This window comes from Podarcis liolepis (genome assembly GCF_965112155.1).
Source record: "Podarcis liolepis genome assembly, chromosome: 1".
Lineage (NCBI taxonomy): Eukaryota > Metazoa > Chordata > Lepidosauria > Squamata > Lacertidae > Podarcis > Podarcis liolepis.
This window is the reverse complement of record NC_139554.1, coordinates 77,998,597-78,019,375: the sequence shown is the minus strand read 5'-3', so window position 1 is coordinate 78,019,375 and position 20,779 is coordinate 77,998,597. Positions and strand designations below refer to the sequence as shown.

Sequence of the window (20,779 nt, the reverse complement as noted above, 5' to 3'; positions counted from 1 at the left end):
TAATTTGCACCCCCTAACCTGCCGCCACTGCCAGCTTCTTCTTGCTGCTGCCTGGTCTGGTCTGGTGTGGTTCTCTCCCGCGCTCAGCGCTGCGCTGGGCGGCCGCTGCACTGTCCCTCCCCCAGATAGTCCCTCGCTCTCTCTCCGCACCGCACGCCTGGCACCGCCCCCCCTCCACAGTGGGCGGCGACCCGGCGGCTCGGATCGGATTCGCACAGCCAGCACTGCAGTGAGAGAGAGTGAGTGAGCCAGGTAGGGGCAGAGAGCTGAGAGTGCGAGCGCCCCCCCAGATGTTGCGCCCGGTGCGGCTGGCCCCCCTGCACCCCCCTCGCTACGCCACTGCCAATGCAGTGCCTGTGAGCACAAATGGAGCCCTCAGAACACCCACCTTTGGCACCAATAAAAACATACAGTTGTTTTGGCTTTTTGCTTGTTTGTTTGGCAGGAGAGTTGCCTGCTTTTTTCTTAGTGTCACGGGGCACATGTGGCTGTTTGCTCTCTTTTTTTGTGGGGGCTGGGTTCTGAACATTGCCAGTTTTTCTTCTGTGAAATGGGTATATTTTTGGTGCCCACAACCGTTTCTTTGATTTCCATCTATGCCCCTTGGCCCAGTATCCTTGTTTGCTATAAAGTACAATGGCACTGTGGCAGTGATGGGGGAAATCCTTTTCTTCAATAGAAACACCTGCGAGAATGAAAAGAAATAAGTTTTTCATGAAAGAAGCCACGTGGCCTCTACTGCTGCTGCTCTGACCAAACTCTGCCGGTCATTATTCACCTCTGCTTAAGAGGGCTTGCTTGGATGCTGAAGCTCCAATGTTAAGGAGGAAAGTTTGGGCACATCCACATAACTGCAAAATCCTCCTTTTAAATGAGCAAAGGGTGCCACTTAGCTACAGGGTGCTGGATGGACTGTGCCATGCGATGCCAGTGGTCATTCATATCGTTGGGTCCTCGTTTCCCCAGCACAGCCTGTCCTACAAGCTGCTTGCTTCTGGGACGCAGCTCATAAATGGAAATGAGGAGAGCACAATCCCAAACTATAGGCTGAGGCAGGTGGAACAGGAATGTTTCATTGAAGACAGTAATTGATGTGAGGGTCTTGGGCTTGGATTTCTGATGCTTCTGCTTATGGAGATTGCAGAAGACATCGATCCTTGCATATATACCTGGAACAGAAAAAGCATCAGAAGGAGTGGCAACATGAACACCAGAGTCTCTGTCAATTCTGGAGTTATTGACCCAAGATCACAACTATTCCTCTGAACTGGGCAGAGATTTAATAATTTATCTTTTCCTTGCATTAAGGCTGAGAGGGAGGAATTTGACGATTATTGGAAGCAGCAATACCTTCTATCTCTGGGAGAGGGAAGACTACAAATGTCTGTGACACAGCCATACAAGAGAGGCAAAAGGAGGAAGAATCTAACACTGCAAATGAGATATAATGAGCTAAGGCTTCAGAAGCACTAAGAACAACATACTCTGGAGCAAACTGGATATGCATATTAATCTCTAACTTGGTCGCAAGAAAGCAATTACAGAATATAAAACAAGGGTTCTAGTAGGGTTGCCATATTTCAAAAAGTAAAAACCAGAATACATCGAAAGCTCTTTTTTTAGGAAGACCCCAACATTCTTGAGCTTTTTTTAAAGGAAAACCCAAAAGGGCAAAGTGTTGCTTTTTGGAAATTCACCCCACCTTTGAAATCCCAGTAATGTCCAGGATAATCCAGATGTATGGTAGCCCTAGTTCTAGAGATCTTTTGGAAATTTAGATAAACATGAACTCATATTCCAGTAAAACAAAAAACAAAAAAAAAAGCAAGCCTGTAGTCCTCATCTTTGTATGGAAAAGCCTTGTAGTTTTGTATCTGCTGGTGTCCGAGATCAAAGCTGGACTTCCATTTATCAGAAGATGAGGGTCCTAGGTCCCTATATAGTTCCCCCACTCCCTTCAATTATTATTATTTGGTCATTTCTCCAGCCCACCTATCTCAGTTTTTGTGCTCAGCAGTATGCTACATTCATTCTCTTCAGTCACATCTTTGGACCACTTCCTGCACTACAGCCTGAAACAACTTCAAGGGGACAGAGATAGTGAGCTGGGATTTCAAGATTGACTTTATGCTTTTAATGCATGGGGTGAGGAGAAAATGATCATTTCCCAAGACACTCTCCACCTTCAACTATTACTGCTACAGTGTCTGTAGAACTTTAATCTGGCTCTAATGATACCAAGACTCTACATCTCTGGGTCAGTTTTTATCAACATATTCAAGAATACACCTCTCTTGTGAGTCACCGCTTTCCAGGTGGGACAGCAGGTCCGAAGGAGGCAGCACCCAAACATCAGGGAAAGAACAAGAAAACAGATATATTTACGTTTCTCTGGACTGTTGTACAAGAAGGCAGTTTTCACTTTTAGTAGCCCAACCTCTATCTTCTGAGAGATCGGAAGACACTTCAGTGACACAAGAACTTCTCCAACTGTGTCCTGTGAAAAGATGTAAGGGAAACGCTGGAGGGGAAGGCCAGCAAATCCACTTGCAATTCTCCTTCAGCCTTACCAACCTTGAGGCCCAGGAATTTCCTTTGGATTGGAATGGGGGAGAGAGAAATCAGCTATGGCTTATTGCCACCCGCTTTTTATTTTGTGTCTGTTTCTTACTCTGTTGCTTCTATGGACAAGGGGTGGCAGTTTCTTCCTGTGGATGCTTGTGGGCAACAATTCATGGCGGGGAAAGGTAGTAAGTTGTTCAAAAGCCACAGAGTGAAAGTCTACTTGGCACAGAGTGGGCTATTCTAAGTGAAAAACAGGGTGGGAACTATTACTAAGGCCGTTGGTTGTTTAATCTGTTCGAATGTATTGTGTGCATGTTTCTGTTCTACCCAGGTGTTTGGTTAAACTGGCTTAATTTTTGTCGTTGTACTTTTGCTTGTTTTCCTTACAACAGAATAGTTAATTTCTTGTTTATTTGATTTGGTAAGATTCAGCATGGATATTGAAATCCCTCGGGCCTGTTGTCTTTTACATTTCATCTTGTTGGTTTCAGCTTGGTTTTCCAGCTTGCCAAAATTACATTAAATCTTAATTCTGTCTTTTATGGTGTTAGCTGTTCCTTCCAGCTTTATGTCATCTGCAAATTTATAAGCATCCCATCTATAAATAGGAACTCTGCAGCTCTGATAATGCACGAATCATGTCTTCGTACTTTTGAGAATTTTCTGGGTGATCTCTCTTTGTGGCAGTCTCCTTGTGTGACAGAAATCCACTTGCACAAAGGGACTTTCTATTTCTCCTTTTCCATCCCACTCTAACCCCCCTCCCCACCAGGCACCCTCAAAATCATTTCTGGAGTGTTCCCTCAACACTTGGGAGCAGATTTTGTGGGTGAATTGAAGGCTGAAGGGGTGAGAAAGGGAAGTAGATGCCCCGTTCCATGAGCAAGTGGCTGCTTGCACTACTCTTGATCTCACCTTCTGTGTCAATAACCTGGAATTTTTATTTTGTAATAAAAAAATTAATGTAGGATTTTGAGAATTCTTCCAAAGTAATGAAGAAATCCCCCACTACCTTTGTCGCCTTCTGCAATTCTTCACAGAATTCGATCTTTCTGGAAGTATTAAGTGCATTCAGAGCTATTCTCACTTCCCCCAGAGGCATATGCCGGGAATATCTGTCAAAGTGTTTAACCTGTGGAATAATTGACATCATAAAATAATAACAATAACAATAACAGTAATAATCTGTATTGATTTATGGTGTTTATTCCTGAAATGCTTCACATGCATTTATCCCTGCAATTCATATATATATATGCATAGAAATGATGATGATGATGATATACTAATGGCCCTATAAATTAGGCCGACGGTATTATCCCTATGGATGGTGGACTGAAGAGAGATAGTGGTTTGCTTAAAGCCACACAAAGAGCTCAAAAGTGAGGCAATATTTAAACTGAAAATTTCTACACATAGACCACCATAGTATATGAAGTTTGAAAAGACAAATCAATAGGTCATAGTCAATTAATCTTTACTCAGAGTAGACCCATTAAAATTAGTGGACATGACTAACCGAGTGTAGTCTGAGAAACAGTTCAGGCTTCCTCAACCTCGGCCCTCCAGATGTTTTGAGACTACAATTCCCATCATCCCTGACCACTGGTCCTGCTAGCTAGGGATCATGGGAGTTGTAGGCCAAAAACATCTGGAGGGCCGAGGTTGAGGAAGCCGGAGTTACCATAGTTGAATACAGCCCAGTATTTCCTGTAAAGGTCATAAGACCTCAGGGGAATTTCCACTCAGATATGTAAGACGGTGTTGAAATTCCAGGCCTTACTTTGCTCACGCAAATTGCTTAAGGAACATTTTCCTGCATCACGTAAGTTGACCCTAGATGCTGTTTCTCAGTTCAGGTGTTATTAATGTGATTTCCACATGAATATTTTGCTTTTCATTCCAAGTGCAAAAGTTTGCACTCCATTAATTAATTATGGCCTGGATTTGAACCCATAATACAACAATACAACCACTACCCCACACTGATTTTCTGGGAAATAACCTTCATAATTATTTTACACTTATTTGAACAGACACCCCACCATATTCCTTATAACACAAGTCCCATGCTGTTGCTTTTCCCATTATCTGATTTGTTCAGTTGCCGCCTCCCTTTCACACTGGGGTTGATAAAAGCACTATTTCATTCACCTCATCAACAAACACGTCAAAATTTTATCCATTTGCTTTTTTGTGTAGCTCACAAAAACAGTTTCCCCTACATGCAAGATAAAATGTAGGTATGTAGTCCACCAGGCAGCCTGAGAAGCTTGGGGGAGGATTTTTTTTTTAAAAAAATGGCTTAAGAGCCCAATATATTGAGAAAAAAGGAAACATACGCTGACAGGAAATGCACAAATAGCAGTAATGGGGCACCATGTGTCAAGCCAAGCAAAAGGAATGGAACAAAGTGGAACAGAGGGCAACCGCATGTACCCCATGGTTGCAGGAAAGACATGCACTTATTGGAGATTTCCACAAGATGGAGGCATTGCTCCATAGGCAGCTGAAAGATCAGCAGTTCAGATCTATGATGCACCTAGTTTTTTATTTACAATTAAAATTATATCATTACATGCTTTGAAAGGGTTTTCTGCCCCACCCCACTCCTCAAACCACATGACTATAGCCCTGTGTTTTTTTGAGGCAATTTCTTCCCTCATTTTGAGAACAGCAGCTTCATGTATGAAATGTCATAAAACTTCAGCTTGCAAGTCTCAGTCTTAGTTAGTTGGTGTTAGGGCAATGGTGATGCTTCGCATCTGTATGTATCTGAAAAGCCTACCAAGCTGGAGCTTTCTTTTCTGTGTATAACTTCATCCGGAGTTGTTTTCTAAGCCTACTATTTATACAGCAGATCTGGACCTTTCTCTGCTTCTGTATGGTGGCTGGTACTGCAAGCAAGATCTACACTTTCACTGTGCGTGTATCTTATATCAGATTCCCAATGAATTACAATGGTACTTTGGTTCTCAAACGCCTTGGTTCCCAAACGCCAAAAACCCGGAAGTGTTCCAGTTTTCGAACGTTTTTCAGAAACCGACGTCTGATGCAGCTGTTGGCTATTGTTTCTGGGGCGCCTGCACCAATCAGAAGCTGTTTTCGAACATTTTGGAAGTCAAACGGACTTCTGGAACGGATTACGTTTGGTGCTTTTGTTTTTGCTATTTATTTTGCGTTTTAGTCTTTGAGGCTTTTTTGGTTAATTTGTTTTTGTGACTGTGTGGAACCCAGTTCAGCTACTGATTGATTGATTGATTGATTGATTGTGTGACCGTGGAAATGGATAAAAGCCCCCCACCCAAACAATGACTATAAGCAGTGCAGGTAAGAAAAAAATATTAATGTTAATTTTTATCATCTACAATACTGTCTTATTTTATAGTACATTGATTAGTTCTTTCATTTTATGGATCAATGGTCTCGTTAGACAGTAAAATTCATGTTGAATTGCTGTTTTAGGGGTTGTTTTTAAAAGTCTGGAATGGATTAATCCATTTTGCATTACTTTCTATGGGAAAGCGCGCCTTGGTTTTCAAACACTTTGGTTTTGGAACGGACTTCCAGAACGGATTAAGTTTGAGAACCAAGGAACCACTGTATACCCCAGCCAATCCACACTTCACAAGATAACAAAGATTGCAGGGCATAGGGGGATGGAGGAGTGCTCAGCCCCACCTGCAGCCACTGCTTTCCCCTTGCAACTGCCCTCAGGCCCCCCCTTCTCCTCTTCAGCTAGGCTCACTTCCATTTTGGAGCCTTTTTGGGGGGGACATTTGCAGTGAGAAATCAGGAGCCGGCAGAAGAGTTCAGTATCTCCTCCTCCTCCTCCTGGCTGGGAACTGTGTCTTTCCCTCAGCTAGGAGAGATGGCACCTCTCAAATGTGTGGGGAGGACCTATACATGATTTTGGCAGCTCGACTGTCTATTGCAGTTCAAGGGAAAATGGCTCAGAATCTCACATACCACCCCTTACTGCATGTAGATGTGACTTGAGATTTAAACAAGGGCTGGAACTTCCAGGTGCTTTCCACATGATATGGCGTTGCCTTCTTACACATACATACAGCAAGACCAACATTTGCAAGGCAACCCTCATTACAAGCCTGGGAGATTTGGAATTACACTTGACTTCGGTATACTTTATTTATACGAGAACAACCTCCATTTTCATATCTCTCTCTTGGGACTGGACTTTGTTACTCACCTTAAATACAGACGAACCTATGTTACATGCCTCCTATTTGTGTTGTGTTTTCCACCTTTAAAAAATATTTCTTATAACTGTCTTTCATGTTATATGTACACTGAAAATCAGCAACAGCAACAACCGGGGGGAAACCGACATAACATTTCACAAGGACAGGAAGAAACACCACAGACAGAATAATTGCCAACCAGGAAGAACAAGGATATAGCTTGAGTGCCTCACTTGTAGTTCTATAAATCATCTAATGTGTCAGCACAAATGGAAGTTATTCATATTGCAGTTGTTGTATAAGGGATTCTTATTTTGACTGGAATGTAATTGAAATTAATAAGATTTTGGAACGCAGAAATAAAGAAAATAATCAAACCATCAAATCTAGCATGCAGGGGGCCACCTAAATTATATAATTTAGTACAGTGGTACCTTGGTTTACGAACTTAATCCGTTCCGGACGTTTGTTCTTAAACCAAGGCACGCTTTCCCTAGTGAAGCCTCCTGCCGCCGGTGCCCTTCCACCGTTCAGATTCCGTTCTTAGACCAAAGTAAAGTTCGCAAACCGGGACATTACTTCTGGTTTTGCGGAGTTTGTAAACCGAATTGTTTGTAAACAGGGCTGTTCTTAAACCGAGGTACCGCTGTATTTGAATGAATGGTATTAGAAATTGTATTATAATTTGGTATTGTTATAATGAGGCTATTATTGGATTGTAATTGAAAAATTAATAAAAATTCTTATTAGAAAATATTTTAAAAGTCTATTTAAAAAAATATGTGGGGGAAGAGGAATGGAAGAGAGGAACCTTGGGTGATGCAGGTCTCTGGGCTACCGAGGAGAGGAATCAGCATAACAGAAGCATGAGAAGGGACCCTGAGGATTATCTAGTCCAACCCCCTGCAAGGCAGGAATATGCAGCTGTCTCATACTGGGATTGAACCTGCAACCTTGGAGTTATTAGCACCATGCTCTAACCAACTGAGCTATCCATGCTGACCTCCTTAATATTCTGGGGCATATCCACTCCCTTGAAGCCGCCTGCCACTGATTCACCCGAGCCCCCACCTGCTTGCACTACAGCTTGGTCTGAAGCAACAACCAGGCTCACCAAGACTCCATTACCAGCCACTGAGACACACTAGCCCATATCATCTGGCCTACTTTTTTGTGGGAACAGAAGTTTAGTGCTAAAACACTGAACCAGGAATGTGCGAAGCTCTTCTCTAAATGCGCCCTTCTGTAAAACTATAGAAGACTACCCACTATCGCTCTCACCTGTAACTTGATGCTGCTTGTTGTCAGTTCGGCCTCCTGCAGGGTACAAGTAAACTGATCCCCAAAGGCTGGGCTGCTGGAGTTCTTTGCAACGTGGGTCTGCCATTCGTGGACAATATACTGGAGATCAGGAGACTGGGAGGAGGCCCAGCTCAGCAGCCTAACCTTGACAAAGGTGTTGGTGCACTGTTGGATGGGTAGGCCCAGGGCTCCTGTGACGGTCAAGAGGAGCTCCAGCTGCTCTTTGTTGTAGAGAAGCGAGAACTTCAGTTTGCCTGGATACTCATCAGAAACAACTGCATCACTACTCAAGTTGCCCATTTCATGGCTATTTTCTGAAGCTGGTGGCGAAAAGCAGATCCCAAGCTTCTTGAGCTTCTTTTGGATTCTTTGGATCTGGACAAAATGAGAAAGGTGTGCTCTTAAAAGTGACTGACTTCTGAGTAAACAAACATTGGGTTGAACTGTTATAGGCGTATTTATTTATTCATAAAAAATACTTGTATACCACCATTTTAAAACGATCAAATGGTGGTTTACAACAATTATAAATACACAATTAAAAAACACAGATCACTAGCTATTACAGAAAATGTTTTTCTTAATTGTCTGCATAGGCCTGGCAGCATAGAAAAGTCTTCGGCAAATGTTTAAAGGTTAATGCAGAAGATGCCTACTGAATCTGTATTCTACAGGGCTGGGCCAATGAAAGGCTCAGTTTCATGTAGATGTCCAAGGAGTTCCATCAGCTTGTGGGACAACCAGTGACGCACCTATGGATGATTTCAGTGATCAAGCAGGAAAAGAAGTGTTCAGGCAGCCCTAAGGTATCTTGAACCTAAGATAAATTAATACAAGGGCCTGGAACCTGGCTCAATAGTGGATGGGCAGCCACTGCAGATGTTATCACCATTAGCAGTCTAATGATGTCCCCTTCAGCAGTCTGGCCACCACTTTCTGCAGCAGCTGGAGCTCCCAAAGAACAGATATCCATAGAGCACATTGCAGTAAACCAGCCCCAGTGCATGAACTACAGTGGTCAGGCTATTCCTGTCCAGGAAAGGCTGTAGCTGACCAACCACACTTCGGCTTCTAGCGACAGGAATGTACCCAGGAGTACCCAAGCTTACATATCTGCACTTCCAGAGGAAGTGCGACCCTGTCCAGAATGGGTAACTTGCCTACCTCCCAGACATGCAAATCACCCTCTCAAAGAGCTTCCGTTTTTCCAGGATTTAAACAGTTTATTGGCCCTCAACTAATCCAGCACTGCATTCGGACACCAGTCCAGAGCTTGCATAACCACTCCTGATTCAAATGTTATGGAGAAGTAGAGCTGTATGTCATCAGCATACCAGTGACACCTTGCTCCAAGACTCCTAACGAGTGCTCCCAATAGCTTCATATAGATGTTAAATTAATTATATAGGTTCAGTTGATTAAAATAACATAAAACAACATCCCATTTAAAAGAGCTGTAAAACACTTCAGGGATTGAAGGGTGGGGTTCTGATGTTACCAACACCAGCCAGTCACTGCTATGCACAGCTGCACACTGATAGATATCTTTATTGTCATTGTCCCATGCAGAACAATGAAATTGAAACAACCAATTTACCCCAAACTCAATGCCAGGCAGGTAATTCCACATATGGTTGCAACCAGGGATTATTATACTTGCCTTGACCTCTTGAATATACTCTCGAGCAATGCCAAGAAGAGGTGTCTGCGATCTTTCCCCCTCGAAGGCAAGCTCTTCTGATATCCTTCTCCGGGCTTCATTGGCAAATTTTCTTTCTGCAAGAACAAACATAGCTGAGTGCATATCATCAGAGACAAGTAGGTCCATACATGAATATAAGGGGGGAAGGAACAAATATTTTTCAAAAAGGATCCTTGATGGGTCGGAGCATGAAAGGGTGGTATCCATTGGCCCTGGTTGGGCAGAAGACAGAAAGGGCAATAGGCAGAGCTAGGGTGAATGATAGGCAGAGCCAACTAATATCAGTTTCATCCCCACCCTCCTCCCTTCTGAGTTATGTAGCACTGAGACTAAGGAGGAGGCTGAACTGGAGGTACGAAAGCAGGTAGGTGGGGGCTGGCTGAGAGCAGACCAAGGTTGGTGGGCAGTGCCCCATTCTCCTGGGTGGACCAGCCTCTGCTTGGTTGAACGCATAGAAAATTTTTATTACAAAGTAATGAGGTCATAAGGAAATGATGCCTCCTACCAAGTTTTGCATTAGAGTATTGTACAATAAAATGAAAAGCTGCTCACATAGGTTTGTCAGCATGCACCTAGATATAATGCCCTCTTTGTGTTTTCATGCACCTGTGCAGCTTCCATGCTTGCAATTCCCCCCATTCAGATTAATGGAAGGAGAGGGGATGTGGAAAGGGGATCCGCTCGCAGAGCTATGCCTCCATTGACACGAATGGGGAAGCTCTTCTAAAGAGCAGTTGCACCTCTTCAGTTGCCTTCAGTTCTTTCCTAGTTAGGCTGCAAGTGTTCCTGACAAGAGTAAGAAGCAAGCCCAGGAGAGCGAGGCTTATTCAAGTAACACTCCAACAAGCCTTGTCTTTTTGTGATAGGTCATCGTGATTTTCCGCCTAATTTGGCTTAGTCCTTGATATAATTGTTCAACCCAAAGGAACACATGCTTCTTATCCACAATGTTCTCTGTAACGTACCTTCCCATAATCTGCTGGACTTCCGGCATCTGCTCAGTTGGCAAGTCAGAATGATTAATGCCACCACCAGCAGGAGAACAGACAGTGCCAACATGCCATATTTCCAGATATCGGGGAAGGGCAGCTGAAGTAGGCTGAGCTTTGGCTGGGTCATAGCTCCCTGCTGGAAACAGAATGGATGCCCTTCAAGACTACTAGCAGTCACATCATGTTCAGTCTGTACCATGGAAATGGAACCACATGGAACAATGTCCTCCAGATGTTGGGCTCCCAATCCTCATCATTCCTAGCAAGTATGGCCAATGAACATCTGGAGGTTACCACATTGGTAATCCCTGGCCTAAAACAAGGTTGGCAAGCCTGCAGTCCAGGATCTAGCTAGGCAATGGATTTGATGTGGCTGCTAACCCCCTTCTTTCCCCCCACTGAAGGCTGGTCTCTACCATGAATGGAGAACCACAGTTTTGTACTGGGGAGGAAAATTCCCTGTCCCTAGACCCATCACTCAGATAAGAGGTTTCAACTTTTAAATATGTAAAAAGCAAAAGCAAATGGGCAAGTGTTGCAAAATGCCTGGATATGTAACTGCAGGTGAAATAACACCATATCTACATGGCCAGAATTTAGTTTTCAATTAGGCTTATTGCCCTTTCCTTCAAGCTGCATTCCCAAGCTATCCAGCTTGCGAAGGCCAGGCCGGTGACCTGTATGAGCCTTACATTGTCCACTGGAACCTATATGTTATGGGGCCATCTCTTTAACCCTGTTTTGAGTAGCTTGCTTATTAATAAAAATATTCAGTGCAGATAAATACAGTTCTTCAAGCCAACATGCAGACATGTCACCGCTGCGAAAGCAGAGTTTAGACAAGATCCAAAGAAGCCAACGTGAAAACCTTAACTGTGCCAACGAAGGTGAAAACTAACAGGGGGAAAGCGGTTGCCTGAGTTACAGTCCTGAATTATGGGATCTGCAGCTTAGCATCGTACTGTGCAAAATATTAACAGGTGTTCTCTTCAAAATATTTTGCGCACATATATTTATCCATTATTTTCCAGATATCTTGTGCCCCAACTTTAAAAACCAAAACAACGATGAGTCAGTCATGCCTTGTTATTCATGCTTACTTGACTCTCCCTGTTGTGGCTGCTGCTGCTGCCACAACAGGGGAGAGGGATCTCGGGTATGCTGGTTCAGTGCACCCAATTCCCAGAAGCTATGCTGCTTAGTTCATGTGAATGGATGGGCAATCTGCAGATTTGCTGGATGCAGACAATCTCAGACGGTGCACAGGATGTTCAGTCATTGGAACTCAGGAGGAGATGCCAATGCTGGCAAAGTGCAGCCACATGCCACACCGTGCCTCCTCTTTGCAAGCACCGCTTGCCACAATTCTGATTGTCCTCTAGAGTACAAAGGCATATTCCATGTCATCATGTCTCAGTGGGAATCCACAGGAGAGCCAGTTTGCTTATGATTATCCTACAACAGGTGTCTCAAGCTCCTGGCACACTGTGAACCTACCACCTCCACTTGCCACAACACACCCACCCACTCACCCACCCACCCACTCACCCACAAGCCACAACTTTGAATCATACCTTTTCAGACGCCTGCTTGAGAAGGGAGATCCTGGTGCTTGCTGCAAAAAAGTGGTGTAGGACTTCCAGTGCAGAAAGGGCTGGCATGCTTCACCAGAAAAACAAGTTCTGCCTCATACAGCAAGAAAACTGGGATACAACTGATCTGGATTCATTCTGCAGAGCTGAAAAATAAGATCTTTATCTCCTTTTCCTAAAACAAAGTGCAGGTGCCCAGGTGCCCAGATCTCTTTTAAGGCTCAGGATCAGCATCTGGGACTGCTTTCAGATGACACCAAATCTATTAGCTACCTGCTTGCTAAAACAAGGAGAATCTGCACTCCCCTGATTTATGTTGCCCCAAAGCATTTTGTACTTGGTCAACACGGAACCAACTTCCTAGAGCTATTGCACCGTACAATTTAATAGGTATGTTCAGTCACCCTGAAACCAGCACATGTTTAGGGCAAGAGTAACTACAACCTGGGGTGGCTTTGTGTTTTCCTAAAAGTAACAGATTGCTCCAGAATTCTGATTAGAAATATAGAATTCCATGGAAATTAGGATGCAAGTGTCCTAACAGGGGCCAACTGGGCGATGTGTGCTCAGAGAGACATGCACACACCATCATTCCTATAGGTAAGAGAGTTTTTCAGCATAGGTAAAGGTAAAGGGACCCCTCACCATTAGGTCTAGTCGTGGCCGACTCTGGGGTTGCAGCGCTCATCTCGCTTTATTGGCCAAGGGAGCTGGCATACAGCTTCCGGGTCATGTGGCCAGCATGACTAAGCCACTTCTGGCGAACCAGAGCAGCACACGGAAATGCCGTTTACCTTCCCGCCGGAGTAGTACCTATTTATCTACTTGCACTTTGAAGTGCTTTCGAACTGCTAGGTTGGCAGGAGCAGGGACCGAGCAACGGGAGCTCACCCTGTCATGGGGATTCAAACCGCCAACCTTCTGATCGGCAAGTCCTAGGCTCTGTGGTTTAACCCACAGCGCCACCCGCGTCCCCCAGACTGCCAGTTACTCACCTGTTAAAAGCCAACTGATATTTTGCAGAGAGTTTGGCACAAGAGCAAAGGAAACAAATTCAAATAGAATGGAACAATAGAAATAGCATGTAAAGAGGGCTGGCAAAGTACAGTAGTATTTCGTAGCCCTAAGCAGGGGGAAAGGTATTCCCATATAAACCAAGAGGCACTACAGATTTCTCCTGCAACAGAGGGATCAGGGGTGCATGGGCTTCCTGGTCATACCAAGAACAGTGCAACAGCTGGGCTCATGTGGGAGGGCAGCCCTTGAATTCTGAAACAGGTCACGTTGTCTATCTTACTAACCTCAGGTGTAGTGGAGGATGCTACCCTGTCACCAGTTTTGAAAAAGTTTCAATTTGTAGTCCAATCATCTTCAAAATGTGAAATGGGGGTGCCATTCTGACCTTTGCCTCAGAAGGCAAAATGCCTTTCGTCAGCCCTCTAGTTATCACAATTACACATCTTCTGAGATGCTCAAGGAAGCATATGTGGTTTATCAGAGGAGGGAGAAAGGTTGTTTTCTGCTGCTCCAGAGAAGCGGACACGGAGCAATGGATCCAAACTACAAGAAAGAAGATTCCACCTAAACATTAGGAAGAACTTCCTGACAGTAAGAGCTGTTTGACAGTGGAATTTGCTGCCAAGGAGTGTGGTGGAGTCTCCTACTTTGGAGGTCTTTAAGCAGAGGCTTGACAGCCATATGTCAGGAGTGCTCTGATGGTGTTTCCTGCTTGGCAGGGGGTTGGACTCGATGGCCCTTGTGGTCTATTCCAACTCTATGATTCCATGATTCTATGATTCTATTCTATCCTCACATCCACCCTGTGAAGTAGATTAGTTTGACTGGCCCAATGTCACCCAGTAAGCTTCATGGCAGAGGAGGGATTTGAACCTGACTGTAGTCCCACACTTTTAACCACCACACCACACTGACTCTTACACACCTAATGCATTTGCTAGAGGAAAAATACACATCATTAGAGGCATTCCCCTCACTTACATGTGATGATCTCATGCGTGACTGCATATATGCCTGGCACTAGGAAATAACTAAATAATTCAGTTCATATCTGGAAATGGCAGGAAAGAGCTTGAGAGTCCTTGTGGCTCATGAGAAGACCTTCCCCAGAGCCCAAAGAGCACACCAGTGAGAGCGGAGAAGAGACTGGAGGCATGGCAGGGCTTTGTTTGGCTGCTCCGCTTCACCTTGTTTTTGGTATGGATCAAAGAGAAAATGGTACAAAGGGCATTTAAAGGGTGCTCCCCACTTTACATGATTTCACTTATGCATACAGGGGCCCTGAACACAACCCCTATGTAAATGGGGGGACAAACACATCTGTATATAATCTGCTATATGTTTGGGAAATTTGCTTGTCCATTTGCTATGAGTTTGGGGACAGCTCTTAAGATATCATTACCAAATTTTGCGCAATGTTTCCTCATATCAAGGAACAGGTTTTCATCTATGTTTGAATATACAACTGGATGCCATTTTGAATCAAGATGGTGCACCGAACCTTTCAAAACTGCACTGATTTGAACCACCAATTGCAAAACTTAACTGATTTGGGAATTTTAAGCTACGCCGGGTACAAGGCTCCTATTGGAGAATAAGCATGATGCAGAGTAATCCTTGTTGCACTACACTGCATTGCACTATATCTTTGGTGATCACTCGTAGCCGAGTAAGATTGTCTTCCATAAACACGGTTTTAACAATGAGACTGTGACTGTGGAGGCCGATTCTGGACCCCCAAGTCCTTCCACAGAGGGGACATTAGTTCCCGGGCAGGAGTTGATCCTGGTGAGGGTTTGCCAAGCGTGCCTTCCTCTTAGCATCTTTCTCCCTTGCGTTCTGAGTTCAAGTGTCTTCAAAGTCCATGACACCTTTGGTAAAGGCTGTTCTCCAACTGGAGCATTCGCAGGCCAGTGTTTCCCAGTTGTCTGTGTTTATAATACATTTATTTAAGATTTGCCTTGAGACAGTCACTATATAGGCAGCAGGTGGTGCTGTGGTCTAAACCACTGAGCCTCCTGGGCTTGCCGATTGGAAGGTTGGCAGTTTGAATCCCCATGATGGAATGAGCTCCTGTTGCTCTGTCCCAGCTCCTGCCAAACTAGCAGTTCGAAAGCACGCCAGTGCAAGTAGATAAATAGGTACTGCTGTGGCAGGAAGGTAAACGCTCTGGCTTCCTTCATGGAGTCCCATTGCACAGAAACAGCTTAGTCATGCTGGCCACATGACCCAGAAAGCTGTCTGTGGACAAACACTGGCTTCCTTGGTCTGAAAGCAAGATGAGCGCCACAACCCCATAGTCTTCTTTGACTGGTCTTAACCATCCAGGGATCCTTTACCTTTACCTTTTTTACCTATATAGGCAGCCAAGTCAACCAGCACTACCTATTATTCTGGAGTGGACTTAGTGAAATTATTCCCTCTTTATCAATTGTAACCACAAAGGCAAATGAGTAAGGAGCAGCCTTCCCATCAGGTTATTCTGCACCACTGAACACAAAGCTCATATGCCTTCGGGCTGGCCATATCCCAGAGCAAATACTGAGCACAAGAAGATTCCTGCCAGGAATGCCAAAAGACATTTCAAGGGTCAGAGAACAAGGTGTGTGGGGCCAGAACATTCCTTTGTCATGGAAGCCTAGCCTGTATTGAGAGAGTGAGTGCTGGCACTTGTCCCCTTGTTGAGACTACGGCAGCATGAGAGCATTGAAAGCTTTGATACCACGTCATCTAACTTCCCAGCAAACCAATCAGAATGAATGCTCAACAAAGAGGTTGCAGGGAGGAACCCTAAGTCTCAAACATATTGTGGAGCCCATCTTAGACATAACATGGTTGCATGCATCCAGGCCCCCGTTTGCTTTCACCAGGGGAAAAAATGACCCAGTCTGCAGATGTAGCAACCTAACTTCCTACCCATGTTAAAACCACCAAAGACTTACCAGAACTCAAGATCCTGAGCATTGGAAGACTCAAGATCTACCCACTTTGGAAGAATGGCAGATGAAGGTGATAGACTATATGGGACTGGCTGAAATGACCGGCAGAATCCGTGACCAGGGGAAAGAGACGGCGGAAGAAGACTGGAAGAAATTCAAAATATACCTTAAAAACATTGTAAAATTAATGAATGCTAAAATGTCGTGGTTTTTTTTTTAAAAAAAGGAGATTACAGCTGTAAAAGATTAAGTGTGAGGATTTGCTGAAATAATTTTTGAAATTGGGATGTAGAAAGGGGAGGTATGGGGAAGTCGGCGAAGTAAGGTTTAAGAAAAAGGCACATGAAATTATACATGTTTGTGTGTTTTTGTTTGTATTGTGTATTGTTTGTGTTTATAAAAACTGTGAAAAACCAATAAAAATTTTTATAAAAAAAACCACAGAACTCAAGATCCTGTTTGGAAGTGTTGCAAGAATATTTGTGTTTGCTTGTTTATTCTTTGTGGACATCCAAGAAAGTTTTTAGCAACCCGTTTTTGTTTGGATTTGTGTGTTTTAGTATGGTAGCCTGTGTTATGTTCTGGGTGTAACACAGGTGTTATGTAGTGTAGTTTCACCCTGGGCCAACAGGGGGATACTGTATATAGTTTTCACTCAGGTCTGTAGATAGTTTTCACTCAGGTCCGCGTCTGTTATTTTAGGCGGGAACTCTGGGCTGTTGTGGTTACAGTGTTGACAGCCGGCTGCCTATAAATACAGGCCGGCTGAGCTGTTCGCAGTCAGTTCTATTCCAGCTTACCATAATAAAGAGCTACTTGAAGAAATCGCTGTGCCGGCTGCTATGTCAACCCACGACTTAACACTGGCGACGAAGGTGGGATGGATGGACACCAGAGCACAGCCAGATGCGGCCAGCCTCTGAACTGAGCTGAATCACTGAGCTGAATCACAGAGCGAAATCACTGAGCGAAATCACTGGGCAGAACCAGTTCAGAGCTGACTGTTCTGGCTAGAGCACTGTGTTCCATCCATCGCCCTTCACGCCGGCATCGGAATCATGGCTTCACTTGTGCCTCTACCGCCTTTTGCGCCAGCCTCTGAATCATGGGACTCCTACCTCGCTCGGTTCGACTGCTACCTCCAAGCCAACGAGCTGACAGAAGTATCACAGGAGCGGAAGCGGGGCCTATTCCTCAGCCTCTGTGGGCCTGAGGTGTTTGAGACGGCCCGAGCGTTGGTTGCGCCTGAAGCAGTCCAGGCAACACCATGGGACACGATCCAAGAGAAGCTCCGCAACCACTACGCACCAAAGCCGTCCAAGATTGCTGCCCGCCATGCGTTCTACCACCGGAACCAGGCAGAGGGGGAGGCTGCAATGCACTGTGAGTTCCGAGACTTAGACGATGCCCTGATGGATCGAATCGTCTGCGGGGTCCGGGACATCCATCTGCAACGGCGCCTCCTAGCCAAGCCAGACCTCACGCTACAGAAAGCCATTGAGGAGGCTGTGGCCTCAGAAGCTGCTGAACGCTCCGCCCAGGAGATCCGCAAGTCCAGCAGCCCGCGTCTTGCTAGGGAGCCAGTTCCGGTGCATCATGAAGAGGCCAGCAGTGAGGAGGCATCCTCCAGTGAAGACAATGACGTGCACCAGACAAAGCGGGAGCGCAGGAAGTTCCAACAGAAGTCCAAGGGCCAACCGGAATGTGCTGGCTGCGGAGGCAACCATTCCCGTGCCAAGTGTCGATTCAGAGACGCCATCTGTAGGAAGTGTTCCAGAAGGGGCCACATCGCTAAGGTCTGCCGATCAGCTCCGTCTGACACCCCCCCTTCATCGACTCGCAAGTCCAAGTCTTCACTCCAGTCTGCCAAGGAAAGTTGTTTCGCTCTCACCAACTGCCGCTGCCCGTCTGGAACCACGATTGGCCAAACCGACTCGCCTACGCGACGCAAGCTGAACGTCACGGTGCTCATTGAAGGAGCTCCATGTGACATGGAGATCGACACCGGGTCTGCCCTGTCCATCGTGTCATGGAGCTCCATCAAAAGACTGGTACCCAGAGTGTCCAAAAGGCAACTCGACTCTCACCGCGTACACCTGAGAGACTACCAGGGAAACGACATTCCCGTGGTAGGCGTTGGCCGGTTCCGGATCGCCTTCAAGGATTTTTCGGGCCTGCTCCGGTTGGTGGTGGTCGAAGGTCAGCGGCCAAGCCTCCTAGGGCTAGACTGGTTTGATGCCCTCGGCCTGGAAGTCACCGGCATCAACTGCATCTCTAACGCAGAGACTGAGGGTCTGGTCAAAGACTTTGCCGAGGTTTTTGACGGCACCTTGGGCCAATATACAGGTACGCCCATCTCCTTTAGCCTTGATCCACAAGTCGCCCCCATCAAGCTAAAGCCACGCCGGGTTCCCTTTGCTCTCAAGGCTAAGGTGGACGAACAACTGGACAAACTGATCGCCCAAGGAGTTTTGGAGCCGGTTGACCACGCAAAGTGGGAAACCCCCATCATCACGCCTGTCAAGCCAGATGGGTCGGTGAGAATCTGCGCTGACTACAAGTGCACGATCAACAAGGCACTTCAGCAGCACGCTTACCCGGTTCCTGTTGTCCAACACCTGCTGCATTCCCTGGGTGAGGGTAAGGTCTTCGCTAAGCTGGACCTTGCCCAAGCCTATCAACAACTGCCAGTCAATGATGCCACTGCTGAAGCCCAGACGATCGTCACCCACCGGGGGGCATTCCGTTGCCGCCGCTTGCAGTTCGGGGTGAGTGTGGCTCCTGGCATCTTCCAAAGCCTTATGGAGCGTCTCCTGCAAGGGCTTCCGGGCGTGGTACCATATTTTGATGACGTCTTGGTGTCTGCAGACTCACACCAGCAGCTGTTCGAGCGCCTCCGTGCCGTGCTGACCAGGTTCCAGGAGGCCGGGCTCAAGGTAAAGAGGGACAAGTGCCAGATCGCTGTTCCACAGGTAGAGTTCCTGGGCTATCTTATCGATGCCTCCGGTCTTCATCCAACCACATCCAAGATCCGCGCTATCCAGCAGGCCCCCGCCCCAAAGAACAAAACGGAGTTGCAGGCATTCCTGCGGCTGCTGAACTTTTATAACATGTTCCTGCCCCACAAAGCCACAGTGGCTGAGCCTCTTCACCGACTCCTTAGCACTAAGACGCCTTGGGCCTGGGGTCATCGGGAGACGGCGGCCTTCAACGCGGTCAAGGCTCTCCTTTCTTCAGACAGTGTGCTGGTACAGTACAGTGAATCCAGGCCGCTGGTCCTTGCCTGCGACGCCTCACCTTTTGGCATCGGTGCTGTCCTTAGTCACCGTTTTCCAGATGGAAGAGAAGCACCGCTCGCCTACTTTTCCAGGACACTATCTCCGACGGAACGGAATTACAGCCAGCTCGACAAGGAGGCATTGGCACTTGTGGCTGGAGTGAAGAGGTTCCATGAATACCTCTATGGCAGGACTTTTGACCTCATCACTGACCACAAGCCACTCCTGGGCCTCCTCGCCGGTGATCGTCCAACTCCACCGGTCCTCTCACCACGCATGCTGCGATGGACTGTTTTCCTGGCTGCCTACCACTACCGGCTCATCCATCGCCCGGGGAAATCGATGGGCCATGCCGACGCCCTCAGCTGTTGCCCTCTTCCAGCATTTGTGGAAGACCCGGCTCCAGCTTCATCGCTCCTTCTGATTGAGGATCTTCCGGCAGCGCCTGTATCGGCTGCCACTGTGGCCTCCGCATCTGCCCATGATCGCACCATCAGCCGGGTGCTCAACTGGGTGTGGAGGGGGTGGCCACAAGGGCCTTTTGCATCGGAGTTCCAGCCCTTCGCAACCAGACAACATGAACTCTCAGCTCATCGCGGCTGCCTGCTGTGGGGAGACCGTGTCGTGATTCCCCAGGGACTCCGTCAGCGCGTCCTGGAGGCTCTGCACGTTGGCCACCCGGGAATTGTCAAAATGAAGGCGTTGGCTCGGTGTTACGTCTGGTGGCCTAATATGGACGATGCCATCACTGCCTGGGTGTCCGCCTGTCAAGCGTGCCAGGAGTCGAGGCCTGCACCACCGGCAGCTAAGAGACACACCTGGGAGACGCCAAAGACACCCTGGTCGAGGGTGCACATCGATCTGGCTGGCCCCTTTCACGGCCGGACCTTTATGGTAGTGGTGGACGCCTATTCCAAATGGCTGGAGGTCGCCCTGATGCCCTCCACCACTACCGAAGCTGTCATCCGGGTGCTGCGAGGCCTGTTTGCAACGCATGGGTGTCCTGATGTCCTTGTCTCTGACAACGGACCGCAGTTCACGTCAGGCACGTTTGAGCGGTATCTTTTGGGACTGGGCATCCGCCATGCCCTAACGGCACCCTTTCATCCATCCAGCAACGGGCAAGCGGAAAGAATGGTGCGCTCGACAAAAGAGGCACTGGCGCGCCTGGACCGGGGAGACTGGCATGA

At 46.6% G+C, this 20,779-nt stretch overlaps 1 protein-coding gene across 3 annotated transcripts; it reads right to left on the bottom strand.

Annotated features, from left to right (window-relative positions):
• Window positions 1–348: 348 nt before the first annotated feature.
• LOC310705744 (synaptotagmin-5-like) lies at window positions 349–12,502 on the bottom strand. Of its 3 annotated transcripts, none has more exons than XM_083500535.1 (7): window positions 12,338–12,502; window positions 10,737–10,953; window positions 9,730–9,845; window positions 8,049–8,444; window positions 3,578–3,697; window positions 2,386–2,497; window positions 349–1,169 (listed from the first exon to the last, which is right to left on the bottom strand). In XM_083500535.1, the coding sequence occupies exons 1-7, from the start codon at window positions 12,422–12,424 to the stop codon at window positions 868–870; spliced, it is 1,350 nt and encodes a 449-aa protein (XP_083356661.1). In that variant the 5' UTR covers window positions 12,425–12,502; the 3' UTR covers window positions 349–867. The 3 variants fall into 3 exon arrangements, with proteins under 3 accessions (XP_083356661.1, XP_083356662.1, XP_083356663.1); XM_083500536.1 differs by having other exon boundaries at window positions 10,737–10,899; XM_083500537.1 differs by having other exon boundaries at window positions 10,737–10,896.
• Window positions 12,503–20,779: the final 8,277 nt, after the last annotated feature.